Source organism: Amblyomma mixtum, chromosome 2 (genome assembly GCF_055824585.1).
Source record: "Amblyomma mixtum isolate Tamu chromosome 2, ASM5582458v1, whole genome shotgun sequence".
NCBI lineage: Eukaryota > Metazoa > Arthropoda > Arachnida > Ixodida > Ixodidae > Amblyomma > Amblyomma mixtum.
In genome coordinates this window covers 86,735,154-86,762,033 of record NC_143013.1, presented here as the reverse complement: position 1 = coordinate 86,762,033, position 26,880 = coordinate 86,735,154, and the positions used below count along the sequence as shown (strand labels likewise).

Sequence of the window (26,880 nt, the reverse complement as noted above, 5' to 3'; positions counted from 1 at the left end):
TAAGTGTATTTTGCAATCACGTCTTTTTGAAGTCCCGCCATTCTGTTAGAGCCAACACTGAGCTAGCCGCTGAGCCAACGCATCGGTCAAGATAGGTCAAGCCAAGTCGAAAGTAAAGTCATTCAGAACCAACAGCGCGGAGCTCGGAGCACGCTGCCGTACCTGTTTGACATGGCAGATGTTGGTGCAGACGTAAGTGCTCCGAAAAGGGCACGAATAGGTTTTGAACAAGATGTCGGCATTACAGAATACGTCGGAACTCACAAGGGCTTCTACGGCGTACTGAAACAGAGGTAAGGTGACCAGCGATCGGTGCGGCAAAGCTGCGGTTTAGGATCTGAAGCCTGATCGTGTTGGTCTCTTGGTCTCTTGTTGCCAGTGGGCGCGGCAGATTTATACGTTGTTGATTTTCTTCGAAAACCGAATAGAGGTAACTTGGCTGCTGCACAGAATTGACGGGCTATGGGAATCTGCACTGTTTTATTACAGCCGTGTGCGTCTGAGCCGATACGTCCCAGACTAAAATGTTTTACGAAGGGAAAACGCATATTTAAAGGGCGTACCGTGAAGTTTCTTCGGCTGTTTTTGGGCCACACTTCGCCCAGCCATCATCCAGAGCTGCAGCCCCGTCAACCCACTACCACATTATGCACGATACGTGTAATGAAAAAAAAAAAAAAATACTTGTCATCTTTCAGATGTTTTAGACTTAACTGAGTGCATTTTGGGCTCTCAGCTGGACTCTTGACGAAGTGCCTTTTCCCGTATGTTATGCCAAAATCGTGCTCACCCCCACTGAACGTTGGTAAGGCTTTTTGACGGGCTAGTTGGTACATATTCATATTTGAAAGGCTGTGCGCTAAAAAGACGTTCACAGGAAAAAGGATAGAGACGAAAGGAAAGAAGCGCTTCTTTCCTGTCGTCTCTATCCTTTTTCCTGTGAACGTCTTTTTAGCGCACAGCCTTTCAAATACCACTGAACGTTAAACTGAAACGAAGGATTACTATCATGAAACGAACCTGCTTGCTTCTGCAGGTATTCGGACTTCCTAGTCAACGAGATAGACCCTTCAGGACGGGTAGTACGTCTGGAGACGCTCGAGCCGCCTCCTGAACCGGAGCTGGACACTGGCTGGGCCGACAAGAACGTGAGCGCCGAGGACAGGGAGCATCTGGAGCTTCTTGCCGACGGCAAGCGCACTGAACCCGTAGTCCTCCCCGCGGCCGGTCTGACCAAGGAGCAGCGCGGTCAGCTGCACGCCTGGGTTCGAGCACACTGGCCGCACCTCGAGAGTCACACGGCGGACGGTACCGTGCGCGTCAGCCGGTCGACTGCGCAACGTCGGCGCGCAGCCCCTTGGCCCTCCGGTCGCCCCAGCTACACCACATTCGTCCTCTACAAAGAGAACATGGACACTATCGAAGCCGTTAACCGGATAGCCACCTTTCTCGGGTGGGATTTCAACCCTCTTTTGTTATCTTGCAGTTGACAACCTGCTTGTGGGTTGTCGAAGTGAACATTGGAAGTGTGCCTATAATTGCATAGTAACTGAAACAACACATCTGCAGCGTAGGCGGAATTTCTTTGGAGGATAAATTCTAGAGGCCCGTGTGCTGTGCGATGTCAGTGCACGTTAAAGAACCCCAGGTGGTCGAAATTTCCGGAGCCCTCCACTACAGCGTCTCTCATAGCCTGAGTCGCTTTGGGACGTTAAACCCCATAAACCAACCAACCAACCAACCACATCTGCAGCGTGAGAGATGTTGGTGTTACTGTGGAGTCATTAATTAATTAGGCGCACACAACATGATTGGCAGGAGCACTGACTTGCCTCACCTGCATTGAAGTCATCTGGAGCTGTTCATGACAAAGGAATGTGGCACACCAGTTCATTGAAATTCTCCTTTCTCCTACTATGGAATGAGCTTGATCCCTCCTTCACATGCTAGTCTCGGCCAACTTTTCATTTTTTGTCTGTCACCTGTGACTGTATGAGAGTTTAGTGAGCTTGTAGCAATGCAACTGTGAATGCCATAAGGCTACTCAAGAGATTTGCGTGAGGCCCTCATATTTCCTCCCAGACTCAGACCCAATGTGCTGTGTGAAAACTACCACGCTCAAAAAACAAATGCGCATGAAAAAAAATGAGGGTACAGATGCATGCTTTTATAATGTCCAAATATCTGGAGAGCATACATCAAAAGAACATGGGGACACGTAGCTGATGTATTAATATATAACGTGTAATGACTCTGATCTGATAATCAGACCTTAGAGATGTCAGCTCTTTTTTTTTCTTTTTTCCAAGTTTAATTTGAGTAGCCATATCAACATTCATTGCAGAAGAGAAAGCAATAAAAGCAGTGAGGATTGTTGTTTTTCAGCAGCTCCAAGGAAAAGAGAAAAAGAAAAACATAAAATTGACACTGTTCAATTCAGAAATGCTCCGCCGTCATCTTCTACACTTTCGTCAGGGAGTCCACCAGTTGCAGGCATTTAGTGTTAAAGCATTGTGCTAATGAGCTCTTCAGATAGGCAGCATTAGTGCTGCTATGGTACTCTGCAGCTGAGTACCATTGGTGTTGGTGGCGTGGTGCTGCAATTGATCGTTTCTCATCAGCTTAATCGACTCGAAATTGCACTGAAACTGCCTGGATGACAGGGAGGCATTGTAGGACCACAAATGTTTAGATATGTCCCAGAATCTAGTTAAATTCGGTCACATTTCTGTATTTACATGTACGTGTGACTTTAGCCGGCAGTGGTTAATTAATGCCCACTTCATTGATGTTGACGCTCGACTGCATTTAGCGTGACCCTAGCGCAGTGGTGTATATACTTCTTTGATGATGATATATCGAAAGGCATGAGCACATTCATAGCACTGAATGCATTTCATCAACTGCCATTCAGTGACAAGCAGTGCTTCCCACCCAGCTACAGATGCACTTAACGGATGCACTCATAACTCCTCTTGACAAATATACTATTGCTACCAAAATTGAGGGCCACTGTGGACAACTGCATTCCATTTTTGTTCCTAGTGATAATCACTTTTATGACTCTTTGTCAATGCTAATGTTTTTTGGCAGCAAAATACAGATTTATTGCCGAAAAAATTGGATTCAGCTTTAGAGCATTTTTTTTATTTGCCACTCGATTCAAACTTGTGACTTCAAGAGTGAAAAGGACTTTGTTAACACTGTTCAGATGTAAATGGTAGTGCAGCCTAGTATTGGAGACCCAGAAAAAAAAAAGATCATGCTTCACAGTTTTCTTGTGAAAACAGCCGATGGTTGCAATACCCATATTTAATTTTTTGTCCTTTGTAGCTGATGAAAAGCTCCACTTTCAGTTGAAGGGACCTCTTTGTTATGAGGATGCGGTAATCTATTATCGACTTAATAATAATAATAATAATAATAATACTTTATTTCCACCAAATCAAATACAATTTTATGTAGGAGGGGAGAAAAAAAGCGGCTATCCGCTTGACGGAGTTCTTCTCTCCTGTTCAGACGGCAGTGACAAAAAACGAGGAACTAAATTTAACATCAAGTCATACATGAATAAAAACATCAATATAAGCAATGTCTGTAACCAACAGAATACGCAGAAGTCAAAAAGGGGTATCAGCAACGAAAAAGGGGTATCAGCACAGTAGACGACCAGTCATCAAATAACAAAAAGGGTGGAGAGCAATTCCTAAAACAGGAGTTGATGTATTAGCACTTAACCAAATGAACAATCATACTACGCAGAGAGGAGATGGTGATTTCACAGAGGTTTATGCCTGCTTCAATTAACTGGTTTTGTAAATACGGTAGTTGGTACTTAATTCTTTGACGACCGTAGCTAGTTCTTGTGAATGGTAAAACCCATTGTGGTTTGTGGCGATGCGGATATGGTGAATCGGACTGATGCAAAGGAGCCATAGAAGGAAATGGTGTCAACATGGCGCTTTTGCTCAACTGTGTACACGCGCAGCAGTCTGTAAGCATAGAGGTTTAATATGGTAATAATGTTGAGGTTAGTTATCAAATCCTGAGTTGTGTGTCTAACGGGCAAGTCATAAACTATACGAAGGACTTTTTTCTGAAGTACTAATATCTTGTGTAAGTTAGTATGTGTTGTTGTTGCCCACACTAATGTGCAGTAGTTTAGGTGTGAACAGAACAGGGAATTATATAAGACAATTTTGACTGTCTGTGGTAAAATATGTCTGTAGCGTGATATAAAACCTATAACCTCAGATGTCTTCAACATGACATGACTGACATGGTCATCCCACAGCATATTTTCGTGAAAATAAACACCAAGTGATTTGAATGATTTTACTATTTCAATTTCTTGTGATTTATAAGTCAACTTCATTCCGGCTTTTTGACAAAAAGTGGCCACTGTCTTGGGAGTGTGTGAAAACTCGTCTTCTGTACAGAAAACTGGTTGAAAACAAATGCATGTGGTCGGCACAAGCGTGATCAGGTTCCACGAGGCGTGAACTGCACCTGTAAAGTGGCAAGTGTGTGCTTAACAGCTGCTACCATCTGTCGCTTGTACCTGTCGCTAACGTGAACTGCACGTGCACTGTACAAGCTGGTGGTTTGTTTTTAACCACTGGAGCTCAAGGAGGAGAGGTACACATGCACAGAGCGGCCGTGTTAAAAAGGCGGGTATCTCATCAGTGTTCCTTTAACACAAAATGTACAAAACTTGCTCTGCAAAATGAATGTACAAATGTACAATAGAAGTACAGAGAGTTGAGCTAGTTGGTGCATGGCAGGACTGAACAGCGCACAAAAGACGAGGACACAGAGAAGAAGCGACAAGACACGAGCGCTGACTATCAACTGAATGGTTTATTGGAGTACTAACATGTATATGTACAAAATAACATTCTGACAACCAAGTGCGCATGGTTCGCAGATAGGATCACTGTCATCAGGCAGCTTTGTCTAGATACGCGATGTCGCGGGGATGAATGATGACCGAGAATGATGCTTACGCACGTGTCAGAATTTTTGTGAATGAGGTAGGCTTCTTTTAATTCTCTAGTCAATTTTTCTCTGAGCTTGTACAAAGCTGAAGCATTATTGAACAAAGGCATGCAAGGAGAGTGTAAAGGGGGCTTATGGCTGCATTCCTTATGGTGTAGTGCTAGGTTCGATGAGGGTGCTTTTCCCTATGAGTTTTCAGGCTCACGTAGCCTAATGTTGAGACACCTTCCTGTCTGACCAATATAATTCTTGCCACATGTGAATGGAACTCTGTATACAACCCCTTTTGCGCACGGAAGAAAAGATACCTCATGTTTTACCTCATGTTTTACCTCATGATAGCGATCCTATCTACGAACCATGCGCACTTGGTTGTCAGAATGTTATTTTGTACATATACATGTTACTCCAATAAACCATTCAGTTGATAGTCAGCGCTCGTGTCTTGTCGCTTCTTCTCTGTTCCTCGTCCTGTGTGCGCTGTTCAGTCCTACAAATGTACAAAATGTACAAAGGTTGCTTGAAGCATTCCATGCCTTAGTGCATGATTACAGGCCCTGCAGCAATGGAGTTGCACGACCAGAAATCTTTCCATTTTTGTGCAGATTCATGTCGCAGTGCAATAGACTCTGATAAGAAATTATCAAAGCCTACATAAATGCTATAGAATATCAGTGAGTTGTTTTATGAACTTTGGATATGTAGCATGCAACATAGAGAGGACTCCGTATCACTTGCAGGATGCGTCCCTCATGTCTCGGCTATGCTGGCACCAAAGACAAGCGGGCGAAAACTTGCCAGCGGGTGTCATGCCACCGGTTGCCGGCGAAGAAGTTGCTGGAACTGAATCGCAGGCAGGGCATCCGGGTTGGCAACATCACGTATGTCAAGCAGTCACTTCCGTCTTTCGCTTGCTCTCAATATAAACAGCAGTGGTGCTTCCCTTTGTTCAATGTTGCACGCAGTACAGTTCACAAAGTACTAGCAACTGAAATGCACCTTACTTTTTTTTTTCCTTGACAAGCAAGTTTGGGAATCTTTTATGTAATATGATGCAGTATTGAGGACCATGTGTATAATAGTCAGCTATGTTCCAGAATCAGTGGTGAAAGAATGGATGAAATGCGAAAGAATTTTTAAAAATTTTTGAAGCAGGAGGTTAAAGGCTGTCAGTTTTTCCTAAGTCAGTATCAAGCTGTCAGTTTTTCCTAACAGTACGTCCAACTAAAAGTGTCTAACAGCATTAGACACTTTTAGTTGGACGTACGCAGTGAGCTTGCGCACGCAACGACACCGCGGGTAACGAATGCGCATGCGCAGAACGCAACGTATCTAGCCGCGCGTTGCGGACGCCCGCCCGCTATAAAGCATAGCGTAGCGTACGCAACGCGGGACGCTACGTGCTGCGTAGAGAACATGGCGGCGACCATCTCACCCGCCTCGGACCGATTTCACTTCGCCGCTGCTTTCTTCAATGCAATGGCTCGCCCTAAACTGTGCTGTTAGCTTTTATTTTGTCTACTCTCACCCACACGCCAAAATATTAGGGACAAATGCCCCTTGTTTTTCAGATAATGAGGCGATTTTGGACCTTTTAAGCCTAACTAAGGTTGTGTACGTTTATCGTCATAGCAACCGCACTTGTCAAATAATTTTTTTTAGTCATGTGCCTACTTTTGCACTTCATTAAACATTATACATTTTTTCCTCCATTAAAAACAGTAATATACTATTCATATTGTCAGAAACTGAAAAATGTTCAGCCAAGCGCTACAGCGCTTTCAGTGTTTGTCACTAGATGGCGACACAACACAACGCGCTACGCGACTGCTCTGCGGTGGTACGACCAACTATAAGTGTGACGGGGGTGTCCTTTACAGAGTACGGAACGTAGTGAGTGTTGTGTACGCAATGTCGCTACGTACACAGCAACTAAAAGTGTCTATTGAGTTTTGAAGTTTTTATGGGCAGGCAGAAGCTCACCATTAAGTTGTCTTTTATCCCAGTTAGCGCTGGAAATATTCTGAAAGATCTTAATGCTCACTACTGAGTACCTCTAAACTTTTCATGCAGGTATCTGTGTGGTGGTGCACGCAGTGGTAATTTACAACAGTCGCGGTTATATCTCATGGGGTGGGTGAGAGCTGTATCTGCTTCACACATCACGGCGTTGAGGTACTTAGCCAGTGCACTTGCGAAGCTTATGTGCTGCGCTACAGATCTTGGAGGCCGTGCAGCTGCCAAAACAATAGCACCACTCCTGTCTATAAATTAGGACCAACGCTGTAAAAAAAAAATAAACTTTGCAAGAAATTTTTTTTCTTTTCTTCTATTGGAAATATCAGTTCTGGCATTCCTTTTGATTGTTTCTGATGTGTTTGAATTTTGTGTTCATGTTATTAAGGTACTTTCCTTCTACTTTTAGAAGGCTATCAATTTCAGCTTTGAATAGGCAATTTTATGCTTTAGTTTCAGTGTTCCTCCTAGCAGCACCATTTTCGTTGCTGCTGCCAATCAACATGTATATGTTGTGTAGTGCCACTGGCTTAGGATAACAAATTCTTAGCTGTGCATTTCATAACAGAAGAGAATTTGTTTATAATAAAAGCATGCCATGGCTTCCATTTGGTTCTTTTTTGGTCACATTTATGCAAAAGTATCGAGTCATAGCTTTTTTTCATCCAACCTACTGCAAGCATAGTCAGCCCACTATTGTTTATGGGTCTGTACATGACAATTCTATTGTGTGCAGTTTTGAAGACGCAGCCATCAAGTTGGGCGACCTGCAGGGGAACCGATTCGCCATTGTCTTGAGGTAACCATACTTGCAGTAAATTGTGTTGTTTTATGAACCAAATAAATGGCAAGCAGCTGAAAGTGTTCTAGTGGCAGTTTTCCTGTGACTCTGCACTCAGCCTTCACCGCTGTCAAATATGTGCAAGGGTATTCTTTCATTTCACCTTTGCTTGAATGCAGTAATTGTGGCCGAGCGCTATATCGTTGTTTCAGCAGGAATAACTGAGCACTATTACGGGGTGGGTAGGAGCATCCTTGGGGGCTCGTACAGGATGAGGGAATGTCTGAAGCTTCGGAGTTTGGGGATACGAAAACAAGCAGGTTTAATGGCACTTATTAAGACATTTATATACTGTACAAAAGAGCAAAGAGTCAAAAATTCAAGAGTTCATGACGTCGAGCGACTGGATGAGCCTTTTACCCAAGGCCCAGAGCCTTCGTTCTCACTTAGGGCGCTGGTTAAATACCCTAAGGCTCCGCCCCTTCACCAGGTGGCAATTCAACACGACGCACAGATCGGCACAACACAACACAGGAAACGGAGGCACCTGGTGCAGAGTCCACGCGTGGGAATTTGGCGAGGAGGAAACGCAAGTCCGCAACTCCTTCGCACTGCGGTGCAACATCACTGCAAGCAGCACGTGTCTATCGAACACAGGTGTGGCGTAGGCATGCTGGTGCCGCGGCAGCACCTGCGCCGGCTTCCTCCGATTTGTTCCGGTTCTTGTCAGACGTGGTGAATCCCTTCTTCCCTGTCGTCTGTCCATCGACGGTCGCTTCTTGTGGGGTATCAAAGGGAAGGTCGTTCACGCCGAGCCGAGTGTGGGAAGAGCTTCATCGGCCACTTCCCAGCCAGTCATCCTTTTCGGTGGGGTCATCGTGGGGTCAAACGACCTTTCGAAATTTCCGCTGTTGAATCCACCACCGTGATCATCGCGGGTCTCAAGCTGAGTCGTGACAGCACTTTGAAAGGTGCTGACTGTACTCAGGGTACCTTGAGGGGCCTTCAGGGAGGGATGCAAGGCAACGATTGTGATTTTGTTGTGAAAGCAACGCTACGCCAGTCGCCAAGCCATTTCGCGGAGCCGAGGAAAGGCCATACTGCGCATGCGCGAGGAGCAGGGGCTGGCGTGCTTCCGCCGTCGCTGCGCGGGTGACTCAGAGGTGCCGTCGCTGCGCTCGCCAGTTGGGCATGTGCAGTAGCGGCGCAATGCTAGCGTGCTGGGGCCACCGCCGCTGCCGCGTGCTCTCCATCGCCACTCTCACTCCTCGTTGCTTTCGCAATCCTCCAGGTTTAACCAGAGCTAAACCACTGCCAATTTTTTGACCAAAAGTTGCCTTTGTAAATACTGTTGCAATCAGTTTCCCAACCATTTCAAGAACCTGCCCACAAAGTTCATTCTGATCTGCAACTGACACTGGGAAGCATGTGTCATTCTTACTCACAGGAGCACTCAGTTTGAACTTTTTTGTCATTTATCTTAAAGACATGAGCAGTGCTCATGATTCCTTATGCAACTTTAGACTTTGTCTCACTATTTCAGTTAGTATTTAATATAACTTATTTACTCTCAGGGCTGATCGGCATTACAAAGAGAAGGACAACTGATAGTTTTAAGGCATCTCTCCTGAAATTCGTTACTGCCATTTTATTTTATTTTTTTTGCATTATATTTCTTTCTTTTTTTTATTCCTTGCCTCCCGCCCTTCCCCCACATTGTGTCGGTGGTTGTTAGTTACGCCTGCAAGTGTTCTGCTTTTCAGTGAAGAGCTTCCTCATTCCCTCTCATGGCTGTCCTTTCGTAGGGATGTGGACGGCACCACAGAAGACCACGAAGAGGCGGTGCGCTCCCTCTCAGAGAATGGCTTTCTCAACTATTACGGCACACAGCGCTTTGGCACCACTGCAGTGGCTACTCATCAGATTGGACGGTACGTGCTCCCCCTGGCGCCTGGTCATTGTGTGTTGCATTTATGCATCGTGAACAACGAAAACAAACAAATGTGGCATGTAGCTCAGGCAGTTTTGGCCATCTTAGCAAAATGAATGTAGAGTCAAGCATGCCGTGGAAGAGAATAGGAATTGAATAACAATAGAGAAAGGTTTCCTGGCTTTGAAAAGCCATTATTGTAGCGTTCATGTTAGGACAGCCATCAGCTTCTTATGCGGTAAAAAAAATTCGGGGGGGGGGGGGGGGGGGGGGCACTCTGTTGACCTAAAGTGCGATGAGGCGGAAGCCTTAAGCGTGGTGTTGCTGCTTGTGTCACTGATGTGTGGTTAAGATGTTAAGCTTCGCCTCTAAGAGTGGAACAGGACAGCGTCTTGCAATGCTGCTAGGAAGTCCACAGAACGCCATCGCCTGTTTGGCTTTACGCCTTGCTCGTCGGTAAATTGGTTTTTGAGGAAAGGAAATGTATCTGTCTCGCATGTCTCGCCATAAGAGAAGGGAGGAAGAGGGTAGTGAATGAACGCACTGTATTCACTAGATGCGCTTTTGTTCATTCAAAACCATCGAACTGGCATGGCGAAATGGTTATCGTGCTTGTCTCACACTCCGGAGGCCATGGTTCGATTCCCCAACTGGACCAATTTCCTACTCGGTTTTATTTATTTATCTCGTCTGACTAGCAAGGTTAATTAGGCTAATTGGTTAATTAACTAGATAACTAATGCCAATCGCACTTACTTGGAGCATCACCATACCATCCCTTTAATTGGCTGCATGGTTACTAGCCAAAGTACAATCGGCCCCGTTTGAAATTCACGCACTGTGTTGTCACGACCATTTCGACCACATGAAAAGCGTGACATTTCTGTCGACAACTCCTGCTTACAACGATGAGGCTTTAAAGGCTTCCGCCTTAATAAAACTTTGAAATGAATTGAACTTTGAATTGAAACCAAAGTCCATTCATGCTTTGCCTCAACATCGCTAGTCTTCACGGCATTGCCTTCCTTCACCAGTGATGATACAGGAAAGGTCCTGTCATTTTCATTTGTTAATTGTTCTGACTGAAAGGTGACTTGCTCCCTCTGTTGTACTGGCCAGCCCTCTTTTGCTGTGCTGTTTCTTTCCCGGCATGGGGGAAAGGAGGTGGCGGGGTCTTCCTTGGGTTTCCTCCTAGCCAGGTACCCGGTGCAATGAGCAGCTTTGATATGTGCTCACAAATAAATATCAAATCCTCACATTATCACACGGACCGAATTTCCTTGCTTGTTTATTGAGGCAAAGTTAAAGCGTTAGTTGTAAAAGATACAGAAGGCCTGCCGTAAAAACCAGTGACTGCAAAAAGTAGCCCTCCTGGCAAAGCAGCCACAAATTCTAACAGATGTACCGATACATTGGCAAATAATCGAATAAATTTGAATGTTTCTGACTCACTATATGTGCCTGAGTATGTGGAGCAAGTTTTTGTAATTTTAATCATGCATTAATAATATTTTTCACCCTAAATCTTCCCATTTTCTATATTTCTGCATCGTATTGGCTCTAATGATGAAATGTAACAGTCTCCTCTCCCTCCATATACAGTTGTAAAGGTAGGGGCTAAACTGCTTGGGTGTGATGTCTGTAACTCTGCCATTATTAATGCACCTTTTGAAGACAATTTTCAGGGAGTGGGTTGCTTGGACAGTGCCTCATTGACACCGTAGCGTAACGGGATTCTCAACTGCAAGTGCTTTAAGAGCCTGTAAAAATTGCCTTCTGAGAACTTGATTGGTTTAGGTTTACGGGGTTTAACGTCCCAAAGCGACTCAGTTCTGAGAATTTGATTTCCATATCGATCACGCATACTGATGCTCTGCTGATACCTTTCTTTCCTTTTGACCTGATGAAATAAACCTCCGAGACAGCCCCAACAAAAGGATGGTGCTAGAGTTTACCACGTGGTGTTTAGCGACTTTTCATGAGGTGTTCCTCAAAATGTGCTTTGTGGTCCGTTTCGCTACATTGCATACACAACAAAGTACAGTGTATGATGCTTGTATTCCACACAATCTTGTGCCACCAATGCATGCACTTTCAGAGGCACCTCTCCCTTATTGTCTAATGTTACACAAGTCAGTATTTTGTAATGTTTCGTTTGGTTACAATGACATTAATGACAAAAGCAACTGGAGAGGGGCGGGGGGCAGAAAACAACCAATGACAGGCTGGCCAGTCTGGATGCGGTGCTGCTACAGCCCTGTTGTGTCACAGGGCATGCAAGTTCGTAACGCAACCACCACACAGTTTCTTTCCTGCTACAGAAGTAACGATAAAAAAAAAAAGCTCGTCAGGCGTTTCGAAAATGTTGTCATCCTCTGTAATCCATCATTATTGGCACTGGCTTATCAGTGCAGCCATGCAAGCGACATCTTGGGCACGTTTCTGCCACAACCAGCATGGCCTCACCTCTTACTACTTAGGTGCGTGACCAAAGGCAAAGAACCAGATGGAAGGAAAACAAAACGAAATGTTACATCAGTGACTGCTATGCTCTCTCCCCTCAGGGCCCTACTTCGAGGCAACTACGAGGAAGCGGTTGACCTGGTGCTGCAGCCAAGAGATGGCGGTAGGTGGAACACTAATGCCTCTGCAAGTACTGCAGTGGTCTCCCTAACGACTTTTTTTTTTCATTAGTGGCATATGGCGCTTATCCATTTATCACTTGACACTTTGGCGGTTGCTTCATTTAGTGGTGGCTCTCTTTCACAAGGCAGCCATCCTTCCAGGCGACGCACATATCGAGCTTGGATGCGTCACATATGGCTCATGATGCTTTGATGCTTAACCAAAGAGCACCATGGCTAATGTGTTTTGATCGGCTCGGGTTGGGGGAAAGATGCTTATTTCCCAAGCATTTCACCCCACTGGTGCTGAGCACCAGGCCAGAGGGAAACTTGTGCCCACTGGAAAACCAGTGGGTGCTTAGCGGCACTGAGTACTAAACCTCACACCTCCCGCATACGAGGCGGATGCTCGAACCAGTTGGCCATCAGTGGCACAATTGACTGTAGTACTATCTCTTTTGAGGGTGAGATGGGGTATTGTAATGGCACAGTTCCATTGCATTTTGAAAGTGGAAGTCAGCAGGCTCAATTTATTCACCACGCTTTATGCAGGCAGTTAGTATACATGGCATCACTTGGGTTAACCCAAGGTCACACAAAGCTGCATTGCGTAGCCAGTGATCAGCATGGTCGTTGGACTTGTCATGGTTTCTCTGGGCTTATAAGGAGCTGCGTGTGCTACCCAGCATCTGTTTATAATTAAAAACGAATAGTAATTCATTTGGTAGTGATATATTTGTTTTGGGCAGACCCTGAAGAGATCCTTGAAGATAACATTCAGTGTCCAGTGAGGTTGCCCAAGTGACATGGTTTTCAAGCCACACTTTCGAGCAGTAGGTGCAGCTTGTGGAACTTAGCTTTTTCCAGCTGATTACATTGTAATACTAAGGCAGCATTTCAGGGTACAGCGTATGCACGGCTGCTGACTGCCAGCTGAGAGATGCTAGTTACAAGTACGAAAAATTGCTAATCACCAAGAAATACTGCTGCATGTGGTCAGGCTTGTATATATTTGCACCTGTAATACTTTCCAGGTGTCGGTTTGTCATCACTCATGCTTGTCGCTAAGTAACGGATGCTTCTGCATGAGAGTCTTAACAGGTTCTTGTTTCTTTGGGATTGGAAATCAGTCCAGAGATCTATAAGTTCTGTGTACAGTGATGTGAAACTGACAGCTTGCTGAGTGGGGGTGAATATTGTTGACGGGCAAGCCCGAGAGACGGATCACAGTTGGGGCTTTTATAAATGTGAAGGTATTACATTAGATGTAATGTTGCTGGTTTTCTTTGTGAAGTACCAAGTATTGCCAAACTATGCACTGCATATCTTCTTTGCGTGGTGCTGGGTGCTGCTTAGCTGCTCCCTGCAGGCATGTCATGCTTGCACCCTGCTCAGCCTTTACTATAGACGACAACAGTGCGATAGACGGCCTAGTGTAGTCAAGGTTAGTCAAGATTAGTGCAGTGTGCTGCCTCCTCTGCATGGCAGATGCAGGAGCCCTAGCAGAGTGCCGAGACGAGTGGATGAAATCGAAGGATGCCGCACTCGCCCTCTCCAAACTGCCTCATCGGGGCTGCATCGAGGGCCTGCTGCTGCGTGCACTGACCAAAGGTGGCGCCACCAACTACCTTGGTGCCCTGCTTGCCCTGCCGAGGAATGTGCGTCTGCTGTACCTGCACGGATACCAGAGCTATGTGTGGAACCGACTGGTTTCCCGACGGGTGCAGCGATTTGGCTTTACTGTACTTCCAGGGGACCTGCTGATCACACCTGGTAGGTGCCTCTCATTGCAAAATGCTGGGTAGTACGTTTTGCATTGTAGTTCTCGGCTTTCCTTGAAGTGCTTGCTAGTCGTGAACTTAGCTCAGTTGCAAGACTGCCTCACTGTGATGCTTGGGTGATGACGTGACAGTCATTGCCTGTAGCCAAGGCCTGACGTCTGAGCTGAAAAGGGTTGTCAGCGTCAGCCAATGGACAAGAATGATTGCGTCATGATTGGAGTCATGAGATTCCATCTTATGCCGTTTTGTACTGTCGGGAGCAGAAGTGGTGTATGCCACTTGATCTTTGGTTAGACTGCTTTTCCACACCATTTTCTGGGTGTGCCTGCTATCAAGAGATGCAAAGAGGTGACCACTTAAAGGTGCACTGAAGAGGAATCTGAACTTGTCTTTTTGCCGCGGGAACTCAATCTACCCGTTCCTAGCATTCTTAGAAACTTCGATTTATTGGCCTGTGTGGCCGATTTCCCTAATTAAATCGAATTAACGTCTGGCTCTCGCCTTTTTTTTTTTTTTAATTCTCCCCCATACGGCGGGCAGGTCTGCCAACGCGTGGAGTGCCTTTCACCCAGCCCCGTGGCGGCTTGCCGCTCTGCCATCGGCGGAATAATACGTAGTAGTCCGTAGTAGCAAATAGTCCGCGCGTATTTTTATTTCTGCGGGCTCATTTTGCGGCTATATTATCTGCGAATGAAACTATTTATTCACGGGAACCTAAAAAACAAAATAAAGCGAAAGCAAAGCCTCCACGGAGCTGGCTGAAAGGCACTTCACGTGTTGGTCAACTCCGCCCACCGTACGGGGAGAATTAAAAAAATTAAGGCAGGAGCCGGACGTTAATTCGATTTAATTAGGAAAATCGGCCACACAGGGCAATAAGTCGCAGTTTCTAAGAATGCTAGGAACGTGCAGATGGAGTTCCCGCGGCAAAAAGACAAGTTCAGATTCCTCTTCAGTGCACCTTTAACTATAGGCATGTGAGTTTGTTTGTTTTGATTAGCAGTGCTCTTGGCTTGGTAAAAAATGCCAAAAGGCAATGTGGTGAGCAATTAACAATGCAGTGGCATGTGGTGTGTGCCACTTTTGCACCCTACAGTACATCATAGAATAATATTGACACGAGGATTGGACGTAGAAGAGGAAAAAGATCGCAGCCGCAAGAAGTAGACGACGCTGAAGTGGAGGTCCGTTTTCTCTGGTGCCCTCGTTCAGCCGCTGCAGTTACTTTTCAGTGTAGCAACTGTTACACATCTGGTGGAGGTGCTGGGTACGCTTCCCGACCTGCGTACGCCTACAAGATAAAGACGGAACTCACACCGGTCCATCAGCGCCCAAGCCGCCGCCTCCGCGGTGAGTCGCCTGAGTTCGGGCCTCTTGCCAACCCGACGAGGATGACGCAGCCTCGACCGGCGGTCCCACCGGAAATGGCCACAGACAGTAGGTCCCCGGCGCCCATCCTCTACCACACGCCGCGAACACCGCCGTCTTTTCACGGTGACGTGTACGAAGATGCGGAAGACTGGCTAGACACCTTCGAGCGGGTCGCCCGCTACAACGGCTGGAGCGACGACCGTAAGCTGCATAACGTGTATTTTGCGCTCGAGGACTCCGCTAGGACATGGTACGAGAACCACGAGAGCAACCTGTCCACCTGGGAGGCATTTCGCCAAAATCTCCTAGCTACATTCCCCAACGCAGACCGCCGGGAGAAAGCTGAAGCTGCGCTTCGCTCCCGTAACCAGCGGACTAACGAAAGCGTCCGCATGTATGTGGAGGACATGACACGCCTCTTCAAGCGTGCTGACCCATCCATGGTGGAGGAGACGAAGCTTCGCCACCTCATGCGCGGGGTCAAGCAGGAGCTTTTCGCCGGTCTTGTGCGCAGTCCACCGCGTACTGTTGCCGAATTCCTCACGGAAGCGACTACAATGGAGACGACGCTCCTGCAACGAGCCCGGCAGTACAATCGGGATGTAAGCACGCTTGGGCCCGCTGTTTCTTCGATGCCGCTAGGGAGTGATGCGGCCGTTTTACGGGACCTAATCAGGTCGATCGTCAGGGAGGAATTACAAGCCCTCCAGCTGCCTCCCAGCGCGCCGTCTGTTACATCGCTGTCTGAAGTCGTCCGGGACGAGGTGCGCCTAGCAGCACAGCAGCAACAACTGCCTGAGATCCCAAGACAGACTGAGGTCAGACCTACCTATGCGTCTGTCCTCTGCCGGGCCCCAACGTCAGGCTGCGACGTGAATACCGCGACTCACGCAGCGCAGCCGTCTGGTCTTTCCCGTGTGCCTGATCGACCAGCTTACCAGCGGCCACGGAAGTGTGATGTGTGGCGTGCACCGGACCGGCGGCCCCTTTGCTACCACTGTGGTGAGGCGGGACATCTTTACAGGGCCTGCCCGTACCGCCGAGTGGGTCTGCGTGGTTTCGCGCCCGACGACCCTTGCCCCCGGAATGGCGAACGACCATTCGAAATTGAAGCTCATCTGTCGGCCCGTCAGAGGCCTGGGACATACGGTTGCTACGATCCTAGGTCGTCATCTCCGCTGCGTTACCGTTCCCCAAGCCCTCGCCGAGACACCGGCTACCCTGAGCGGCGTTCTCCCAGTCCACATCGGGAAAACTAATTCCAGCGGTCTCCGGAGGCAAGGCCGCTGCTGTCGGGAAAACTGAAGATCCTCCGCCGCCGATATACCGATACGCTGATTCCTCACCGGGGCAGGGTAGCGACAGCATCCGACGCGCTACTTCTGATTTGTGTGTGACGATTGACGGAACTGACACCATCGCTTTACTTGATACTGGTGCTGACTATTCAGTGATGAGCCACACTCTCGCCCAGGAATTGAGCAAAGTTTTGACACCATGGTTGGGCCCTAGCATTCGCACAGCTGGAGGTCACCTCATTAGTCCGGCCGGAAGGTGCACAGCCCGAGTCTGCATCCGCGGTTTCGTCTACGTGGGTGAATTCGTCGTCTTGAGCGAGTGTTCGAGAGATTTGATTCTGGGCCTCGACTTTCTACAGGCAAATGGTGCTGTGATCGATCTACACGAGGCGCGAGTCAGATTTTCGACGAAGCAAGCCGTGGCGCAGAGTGACAAGAAGGCCCTCCGACGTTTTTTGGGCCTCTGCTCATATTACCGCCGCTTTGTTAAAGATTTTTCTCGCCTAGCTGAGCCATTGACTGCCTTGACTCGAGATGACACACCCTTCGTATGGGGAAGTGCCCAAGACGCAGCCTTCGAGGAACTCCGCTGCCGCCTTCAAAGTCCACCAATACTAGCTCATTTCGACGAGAATGCAGAGACTGATGTCCACACTGACGCCAGCAATGTCGGCCTCGGAGCGATCCTCGTACAGTGGCAGGACGGCGCAGAGCGAGTAATCGCTTATGCGAGCCGCACACTTTCTCGATCGGAACGGAACTATTCGACGACAGAAAAGGAGTGCCTTGCCGTCATCTGGGCTCTGAGTAAGTTTCGACCTTACATCTACGGCCGACCGTTTCGTGTTGTCAGCGATCATCACTCGCTATGCTGGCTAGCCAGCATTCAAGACCCTTCCGGCCGGTTGGCTAGATGGAGCCTCCGTTTACAGGAGTACGACGTTACGGTCGTCTATAAATCGGGTCGGCAGCACCAAGAGGCGGACTGTTTATCACGAGCGCCCGTGGAACCGGCTACGCAAGACATCACCGAAGATTGCCCTACTCTTTGTGCCATTAGCATCTCCCGTATGGCGCAGCTTCAACGAGCAGATTCTGAGTTGGCGCCACTCGTTAAGTATCTGGAGGGTTTGAATGCTCATGTACCTCGTGTGTTTCGCCGTGGACTACAGTCCTTCATTCTGCGGCGTGGAGTCCTCTACAAGCGCAACTTCGACAGCAACAAGGAGACGTTTCTGCTTGTTGTGCCATCCCAGTTACGCTCCGAAATCTTAAGCGCTTGTCATGATGAACCATCCGCCGGCCACTTGGGGGTCAGTCGCACACTGGCAAAGATTCGGCTTAAGTATTACTGGCCCAATTTACTACAATCCGTGCGTAGATACGTAACAACATGCCGGGATTGCCAACGGCGCAAATCTCCTCCTCTAAAGCCAGCAGGCTTTCTGCAGCCCATAGCACCACCAAAGACCCCTTTTCAGCAAATTGGCATAGACCTCCTCGGCCCTTTTCCGAAGTCGTCCAGAGGAAAACGGTGGATTGCGGTCGCGACAGATTATTTGACCCGATACGCTGAGACCGCGTCACTTGCAAACGGTACTGCTGCTGAAGTCGCCGACTTCTTCGTCCACAACATCGTCCTGCGTCATGGCGCTCCTGCAGCTATCATTACTGACCGTGGAGCTGCATTTACGGCCCGCTTCACTCAGGCTGTACTCAAGCTCACGCACACCAGCCATAGACGTACAACGGCCTACCACCCGCAGACAAACGGCTTGGTGGAACGCCTCAACAGGACCTTGACCGACATGCTTTCCATGTATATTGATATCGAGCACAAGACATGGGACGAAATTCTTCCATACGCAACATTCGCGTATAATACCGCGCAGCAAGAGACGACGCAGTTCACTCCGTTCGAATTAGTCTTCGGTCGACAGGTTACCACCCCCCTGGATGCTATGCTACCCGTGGACCCCCCCTGACAGTGAGAGTGAACTTGATGTCGACGTCGCCACCTATGTTCAGCGTGCGGAAGAAGCGCGGCAACTGGCCAGACACCGCATTCATCGTCAGCAGCAGATCGATGCTGACCGCTACAACCTTGGACGCCGCCACATTACCTACAACCCAGGCGACTATGTGTGGGTTTGGACGCCCGTTCGTCACCGCGGGCTGTCCGAAACGTTACTGCGCCGCTACTTCGGCCCTTACCTTGTTGTCCGCCGCCTCAGCGACGTAACGTACGAAGTTGCACCAGCCTCGCCAGCTCGTTCATCGCACAACGGCAAGCGCAGCGACGTTGTGCATGTGGTGCGAATGAAGCCGTACTACGAGCGACCCCCCGAGTGACTTTCCGGCTGCATGTAGTCATATTCCGTGATGTCAGACTCGTGGTGCAACTCTTGAACACTTTTTCTTCGGTCTGACGGTAACACCGCATCGGGGCGATGCTCCTGAAGAGGGGGCAGTGACACGAGGATTGGACGTAGAAGAGGAAAAAGATCGCAGCCGCAAGAAGTAGACGACGCTGAAGTGGAGGTCCGTTTTCTCTGGTGCCCTCGTTCAGCCGCTGCAGTTACTTTTCAGTGTAGCAACTGTTACAATATGGGTTCTCATTCTGCTTAAAAGTTTTTCACTTGAGTGGAGATTTGGAGATTGAGAATCTGTCAAACAGTTGATCTCTCATAACCAGCTGCTGTCGCCTGCACATTTCTGGTTCATCATTGGTTTAGTGAACATAGCCATGATCTTTTCTGAGGTCACAGCTTTGTTGCTCAGAAAGACGCCAGGGTTCTGCGTGAGTGCTGTACACACTTTTCCGAATTGTAGGTTTGTTTAACTAGAGAACTGAAATAAGAACTCAAAGACACCACAAATTCCGCAGTACCTCATGTGGACTGAACGGAAAACAGACGTGCTCTGCGTGTTCTCAGTGGTGGATTCAGCAGGCTGGCAGATTCATTCCTACATGCGCCATTTTAAATGGAGCAAATTGCCCGATTGAAAACTGATCACTTTAGTGCTGGGTGGGTGCACAAATGCTTGTCTCTTGTCCCATGAAAGAACTGGATGAAAATTACGATTGTGGTAACTGCAGGGGCATCTGAGGAGGAGCCACGGGTGGCAGGTCCAGAAGAAGTGGAGTCTGCCAGCGTGCAGTCAGTTGTGCTACCATTGCCAGGCCACAGCATACGCTACCCACAGAATGAGGGTAAGTAACACAAACTGCTTAGCTACTATTTTAGATATTGGTTCAGTACTTAAGTGCATATACGTGGTGGGTTGTGGCCCATCACACGATATGATATATAACACTATTGCACGAGAATTATGCTAAGAAGCTAGCTGAAAGTGGAAATGCCTCATTGCGTGTTCGCGAAGATAACCATAGAGTGTTGCCTAACATCCAAGCAGATGGTTTGGTTGGTTGGTTTGGTTTATGGGGTTTAACGTCCCAAAGCGACTGAGGCTATGAGAGACGCCGTAGTGGAGGGCTCCAGAAAATTTCAACCACCTGGGGTTCTTTAACGTGCACTGACATCGCACAGTACACGGGCCTCTAGGATTTCTCCCCCAAAGAAATTCCAGCCGCCGCGGCCGGGATCGAACCCGCGTCTTTCGGGTCAGCAGCCGAGCACCATAACTGCTAAGCCACCGCGGCTCAGCGGTTATGGTGCTCCTGACATGCAGATGTTCCTGACATTGTGCAAGACTTGTGCTTGTATGCTAGCTGAAAGCACTAGTGCATCATTCCACAGCAGTTACGGTGACTGTAGAATGAAAGCAAATCTCCTTATAGCTGTTTGTATAGGTAAAACTGCAATTTGTAATTCATTCAGTAACTGCATTCAAATGTTGGAAATGTTGTTGCATTTGGTCACACGGTCAATGAACGATGATTTGGTAGTCTGGCTCAACCTAAAACAAATAATTCGTAGACTTTGTGTGCTGCCCCCTGTTGCTTACATGTGCATATATATTCGAGAACACATTCACCATGTGCTGCACTGATGGAATCAGACTTATGACGGGAAGGGCGTGCACAAAAGCAGTGGCACATGTCCTTGACTGATATTGTAGCACTTCAGCTCACTTAGTATGCTTGTCTAAGTGGTGTAGAGGTTATTGTGTCTGATCTCGACCCAGTTGTTGGGAGTGTCCAGCTTGTGCATGTTACTTTTTTTGTGCCAAAGGTTTCTGTGTTACGCTCACTAAGTGACAAAAGCGATAAACCACGCCCATTGTCCCTAATTCAAGGATCACTATTTATAGAATTAACATGCAGAAAACGAAAGTAATGTTCAACAGCCTAGCAAGGGAACAGCAGTTCGCAATTGGTAGCGAGGTGCTGGAAATAGTAAGAGAATATATCTACTTAGGGCAGGTAGTGACCGCAGATCCGGATCATGAGAGGGAAATAACTAGAAGAATAAGAATGGGGTGGAGCGCATATGGCAGGTTCTCTCAGATCATGAATGGCAGCTTACCAATATCCCTGAAGAGAAAAGTATACAACAGCTGTATCCTACCGGTACTCACCTATGGGGCAGAAACGTGGAGGCTAACAAAGAGGGTTCAGCTTAAGTTAAGAACAACGTAGCGAGCTATGGAAAGGAAAATGATAGGTGTAACGTTAAGAGATCGGAAGAGGGCGGAGTGGGTGAGGGAACAAACGCGGGTTAATGACATCTTAGTTAAAATCAAGAGGAAGAAATGGGCTTGGGCAGGGCATGTAATGCGAAGGCAAGATAACCGCTGGTCCTTAAGGTTAACGGAGTGGATTCCAAGAGAAAGCAAACGTAGCAGGGGACGGCAGAAAGTTAGGTGGGCGGATGAGATTAAGAAGTTTGCGGGGATACAGTGACGGCAACTGACAAAGGACAGGGTTAATTGGAGAGACATGGGAGAGGCCTTTGCCCTGCAGTGGGTGTAGTCGGGCTGCTGCTGATGATGCTGATGATTTATAGCATTTTGTTCAGACACCTTGCAATCTAGTTCAGTAATCTGCATCCCTGCTTGGCTCAGAAGGAAAGACTCCCCTGTACCTCATTAACCATCATATACCCAGAATCACTAAATTAGTTTTTTTTTTCTTTTTTGCTGCAGTTGATTACTCCTCTGAATTTTGAAATTGGAACATGCTTGATATATCCACTTATTCTTGTCCACTTCTCATGGAAGGTCCTTCTGACAGACTAACTTCGGGTCTTCCTCCTGTACTACTTGTTATCTGTGCAACATATGTAACAAAGTACGGGAAGTCTCATACATCAAGTAGATGTCACTCTGTATCAGTGGGTTGAGTGCAGTGTTATTGCAAAGCTCTTCCATATGCAGTGGCTGACTGGTACAAGGAAATACTTGCCGAGGATGGACTTACGTTGGAGTCCTTTGGTGGTGAACAGAGGCACAGGTATGTTCGCCCTGAGTTTAACGTGAGCTGTTCAAGGTTACACTGGATTGCAAGTTGTACAGTGTTCCTGCTTAAAAGGATAGGCATGAAGCACGTATACTATGTAAGGATGTGTCCAGTAAGTACTACAATGAGGCGTTGAGGAAAGGTGTGCTTTGGAGCTCAGTTTGCAGTGGGACCTTGTAGGCCTACAGCAATGCAGCAATGTCTTCCTCCAAGCGTCTTGATCATGCTGTTGACCTGTTAATGCGAGAGCAATTAGTCCTGGCTGAGAACTTTGCTGTGACACCAGAGGTATCCCTGTAGTATTAATTTTAATATTAGTTCGTGGTGAGTGCAAGCAGGAATTGTCAGCGAAATGGTTGTCAGAGTGTATCAATGCTGCAGGAAGGTGATATGACATATTGATATGGACTGAACTTTGAGGTTGATTTGGAGTTTTCATTTATTTAGTTTTTCAAACCATGCAGTATAGTCTCCTGGAGTGATGTTTTTGAAAATGTGCATGACAGCATGCAAGGTACGCTTCCAGGTGCTTAGGTATTTGAGTGCCTAGAGCGTGTGATCAGTTTCTTTTTTGTTCTGAACGGTGAGCCTGTGATGAAGATGTGTGTAAAGGAATTTCTATCTCACTCCGTTTTTTTTTTTTTTTCCTTTGGCAGCATTGCCGTGACACATTATGCATTTAGAGTTGACTTATAATGCAGGCCCCACATACCACCAGTAAATTCAGAGTGAAGTTTGGGGGGGGGGGGGGGGGGGGGTGACGGAGCTTTCCATTTCTTCTTAGTGCTGTGTGTTCTTGTTCTTCTTGGACATGGTTAATCACACTCATGGTACAAAATTTAAAAAAAAAAAAATGAGAGAAATGGAAAGCAATCTGCACCTGTCTGTGTGTTGCTCAGTGGTCAGCTAGTGCAGTAAAAGACTCGAGAGCAGAAAAGCGAGCAAATCAGCGTTGCGATATGTGCTTCAGGGAGCTGTCAATGAGTGGCTGCTACCGGCACCTGGTCACGGTTCCTCGAGAAGTGAAGTGGCAGGAAGTGAGCTACACAGACCCCCAGGCGGCACTGCTGCTCAGTGACCGTGACAGGCTCGAGGGACTGCCTGAGCCTACGGGCTGCTGCAAAGGTGAGTTACTGTTACAGTTAACCAAGGTACGCACGACAGGAGCCACTGATTGGAGCAAAATGGTGGTTTGAGCTAGTTGGTACATCTTTAAAATTTTTAGAGCCACTGATTATAGTTCTCAGGGCAACAAATGCAGCTAGTACAGGAGGTAGAGATGATGTGATGCTTCATTAGGGCACAAGGCTGGTCTGATGAGTGGAGAATTGCAAAGGGAAGGCGCGCACAGGTGGCACAAAAAAGGTTGGTTTGGTTTGGTTTATTCGGGTTTAACGTCCCAAAGCGACTCAGGCTATGAGGGACGCCGCAGTGAAGGGCTCCGGAAATTTCGACCACCTGGGGTTCTTTAACGTGCACTGACATCGCACAGTACATGGGCCTCTTGAATTTCTCCTCCAAAGAAATTCAGCCGCCGCGGTTGAATTTCTTTGGAGGAGAAATTCTAGAGGCCCGTGCACAGTGCGATGTTGATGCAGGTTGTGGTGGCTCTCGAGTAAAGGCTTTATTATTCCAGAAGTCAGAATGGAAACTGCGGAGGCCTGAAAATTGGCACAAAGGGAAAATGGGCAATGAATAAATGAAATTTTGCCTCTTTGTTATATTATTCTAATTTGTGGGACCAATGCTTCTTTTTTTTTGCGTTTGTTGTTATTTTTTTCTTTCAGAAATTTACCATTCTTTCTTTTGCTCTTATGTGCAGATCTTATTTTAGCTATGTGGATTGGTGAGCTAGTTGGTCCATGATCGTATAATTGAGCAGCAAAAAGGAAACAAAGACGTCTAAGAAACATACAGATGAGGGCAGCATCGTCCTCGTCTGTATGTTCCTTCGACGCCCTTGTTTCCTTTCTGCTGCTCAATTATACGATCACATTTTAGGTTTGCTTCTGTGAATACTGTATCTACACGAATATTTCCTTAGTGTGTGGGTTTTAGAACACATCTCGCTTTATATTTTTTTTTACGCTGCTCCTCACGGAAGCTAAGTGGTCTTCACCTTTTGACGGCCTTGGGGGGGGTTGTGCTGTGTGCACAGGCAAAGAAGAGGGGGGGGGGGGGGGGATAATGAATATGGAAAAAAGCTGGCGCGGTCGTTGAGAAAGAGAAAGCACGGAAATAGTTGAGTAGAGTAGGTGAATGAAAGAAGGGCAAACGGACACAGGAATGGGTAGCACGAAACATGAAGCAGCAGTGGCACAGTGGTGACTGAGACCGCTGCTGTGTGGGAGGCTGTGTGCTTTAACACGTCACAGGTCTTGCTGTGCTAGATGATGTTGCGTGTTGCCTCTCAAATAGTATCCATTGCTTCCGTATTTATGTGTGCCATCCCCATTTTTTTCTGAGCCCTTGGCTGTAGTAAGGTGTACACACGTACTGAATATTTTTTCACCCAGTTCCTTTTACTAGTACTGACTTTTTGGTTAAAACCAATTCTGTGGAAATAAATTTGGCATACTTGTAGCTAGTTTGTGGTGAAAACACCGAATCTTAGTGGCGCACTCGTCAGTTGCACATGTACAGTAGCGCCGCATAGCTAGCGTGCCGTGCCGTGGCCGCCACCACTGCCGCGCGCACTCCGTCGCCCCTCTCTCTCTCTCCTCATTGCTTTCGCAATCCTCCAGGTTTAACCAGAGCTATACCACTGCCTGTTTTTTTTATTTGTCTTTTCTTTACGCTCTTTTTTTCGGGGGAACTTGAAATCTTGCAAATGAAATCACTACCTTTAGTGGCCACATCTACAAGCAAGCCTGCCTGCACCTTTCTAGAGAAGCTCTGAAAATTTTAGATTGTGCAGCACTGTGTAATTTAAGGCTTTTGTTTTTTTAAAAGCTTATGAAGAGAAATGACATGGAGGCAGCATTTGGAGTAATCATGTCATTGGTTCTTGAAAAAAAAAACTAATAAATGTTTGTTATGCTCCGTAATGCAAGAACTCGGCAATAGTTGTTACACTGTGCTATGTGCGTGATGAAAACAGTACCAGCAGAAGAAAGCAGCATTGTACATTTAGCAGAGCCTTATTGTTACCTTACCTCCCTCCTACTACCCCAATCCTCTCCTGCTCTTACTGCCCCTTCGATGTGCAGAGTGTACGCCAACATTGCAGATCCAAAGGGATGGTGCCATTAACAGCTGTCGCTGTCAAACTTGATTGCGAATAAGCAAACAAGGGAAGGGGAATGAGGGGCTCGTTATAAATATGAGAAAAGCCAACAGCCACAGAAACCAATGAGCACAGGGGATTTTTTTTTAATTTTTTTTTTTTTTTTGTGGTGTTGATCAAGAATATTACTGAACATGTTGTCGCTTAAAACTAATTCATTAGAAAAGCAGAAGAAAAAACAACCACATGCCGCCGGTGGGATCCGAACCCATGACCTCCGAATTACGCGTCCGGTGCTCTACCTCTGAGCTACGGTGACGGCTGTCAAACCTTCTGCTTTCGGGGGTATTTATGTTTACAAATAACCTAACCTTGAGAGTGTTCATCAGCGCCACCCACGTTCGTAAGCGACGGACGTGGCACGTCCCGAGTTACCGCTGGTGTGACGTAGAACGCCATCGAACGGCGAGGGTGGAAGCTGTGTGAGAACCCTCTTATGCTTCCTATGGCGTCAAGGCTGCCAGAACCGAGGCCCTCGCTAAGCGAATAGTTTTCCTTGTCAAAAAATGCAGAGATACAGCATGGTCCTCTGTGTGCAGTAAAAAAATTCTGAGGGTACTTAAGCCTGCTTGCGTGGAGGAATGCAAAAACGTTTGTTTTGAGGAATGGAAAGGGCGCAGAGCTGACCTCCAATTTGACCTAAACATATAAGCTATATGCGAAGAGAAACGCTATGACACCATCGGTACCAGGATTGCTCAGAATATTGGTGAATTTATTCAGGAGTACTGTCGCCACATTGAGGTCAGCCAGTGATGACGTCGCTGGGATATCTGTTGCTCAAACCAGCGTCCTCGCTTCTGCAGGAGTTTGCCTCTTTCCGTCATCCCTCTCCTTTTTGTGTCATCCTGTCGTGCGACTATGGTGAGGTGTTAAAGATAGCTAGGGTGCATTTGTGTGTCACATTTTTGTCTGTGCAGGTGAGAGCAATGCAAAGAGGGCACTCATACTGGAGTTCAACCTGGGTTCCTCGTGCTATGCCACCATGGCGGTGAGGGAACTGATGCACCGGGACTGCAGTGTGTGGATAGCAGCTGCATCAAGCTGATAATGTTCATCATTAATGAAGCTAATAAAACATGATGGTGCTGCTTAGTTCAGGTTTTCAGTTATTGTGCTAGCAAGGGCTTGAATATTACGCACATTCAGGTCCTAGCTTTTTTACTTTTTTTTTTATATGTACAGCCTTTGTCAGAAGTTTAGAGCCCAGGGGGTTTGCTTCTGGGCCACACTGCTTTGCTCGTAATGCGCTCTCAGCGTCCCAAATCTCCTGAAGGTAAGATTTTTCGTCCTGCTCCCTCCAATGCATAGGACTTCCATGAGTGCTACAAGAACGCCACAATAGTGCTTTGAAGCAAACCCCCTGGGCTCTG

General features: G+C 47.2%; 1 protein-coding gene across 2 annotated transcripts; it reads left to right on the top strand.

Moving 5' to 3' along the window:
* The first annotated feature begins 126 nt into the window (after positions 1 to 126).
* Positions 127 to 26,602, top strand: Pus7 (pseudouridine synthase 7). Of its 2 annotated transcripts, none has more exons than XM_089572145.1 (11): positions 127 to 293; positions 1,037 to 1,453; positions 5,739 to 5,879; positions 7,751 to 7,813; positions 9,601 to 9,726; positions 12,290 to 12,351; positions 13,844 to 14,122; positions 19,900 to 20,013; positions 22,140 to 22,215; positions 23,192 to 23,346; positions 26,428 to 26,602. In XM_089572145.1, exons 1-11 carry the CDS (start codon positions 172 to 174, stop codon positions 26,553 to 26,555), a joined length of 1,683 nt encoding a protein of 560 aa, XP_089428271.1. In that variant the 5' UTR covers positions 127 to 171; the 3' UTR covers positions 26,556 to 26,602. The 2 variants fall into 2 exon arrangements, with proteins under 2 accessions (XP_089428271.1, XP_089428270.1); XM_089572144.1 differs by having other exon boundaries at positions 13,838 to 14,122.
* Positions 26,603 to 26,880: the final 278 nt, after the last annotated feature.

Excerpts from the sequence above, each read along its gene's own strand:
- Pus7 (XM_089572144.1), top strand. The coding sequence starts at position 172 with ATGGCAGATGTTGGTGCAGACGTAAGTGCTCCGAAAAGGGCACGAATA. Across the intron at positions 7,814-9,600 it reads CGATTCGCCATTGTCTTGAG|GGATGTGGACGGCACCACAG; the intron begins GTAACCATACTT and ends GTCCTTTCGTAG. Across the intron at positions 9,727-12,289 it reads GCTACTCATCAGATTGGACG|GGCCCTACTTCGAGGCAACT; the intron begins GTACGTGCTCCC and ends CTCTCCCCTCAG.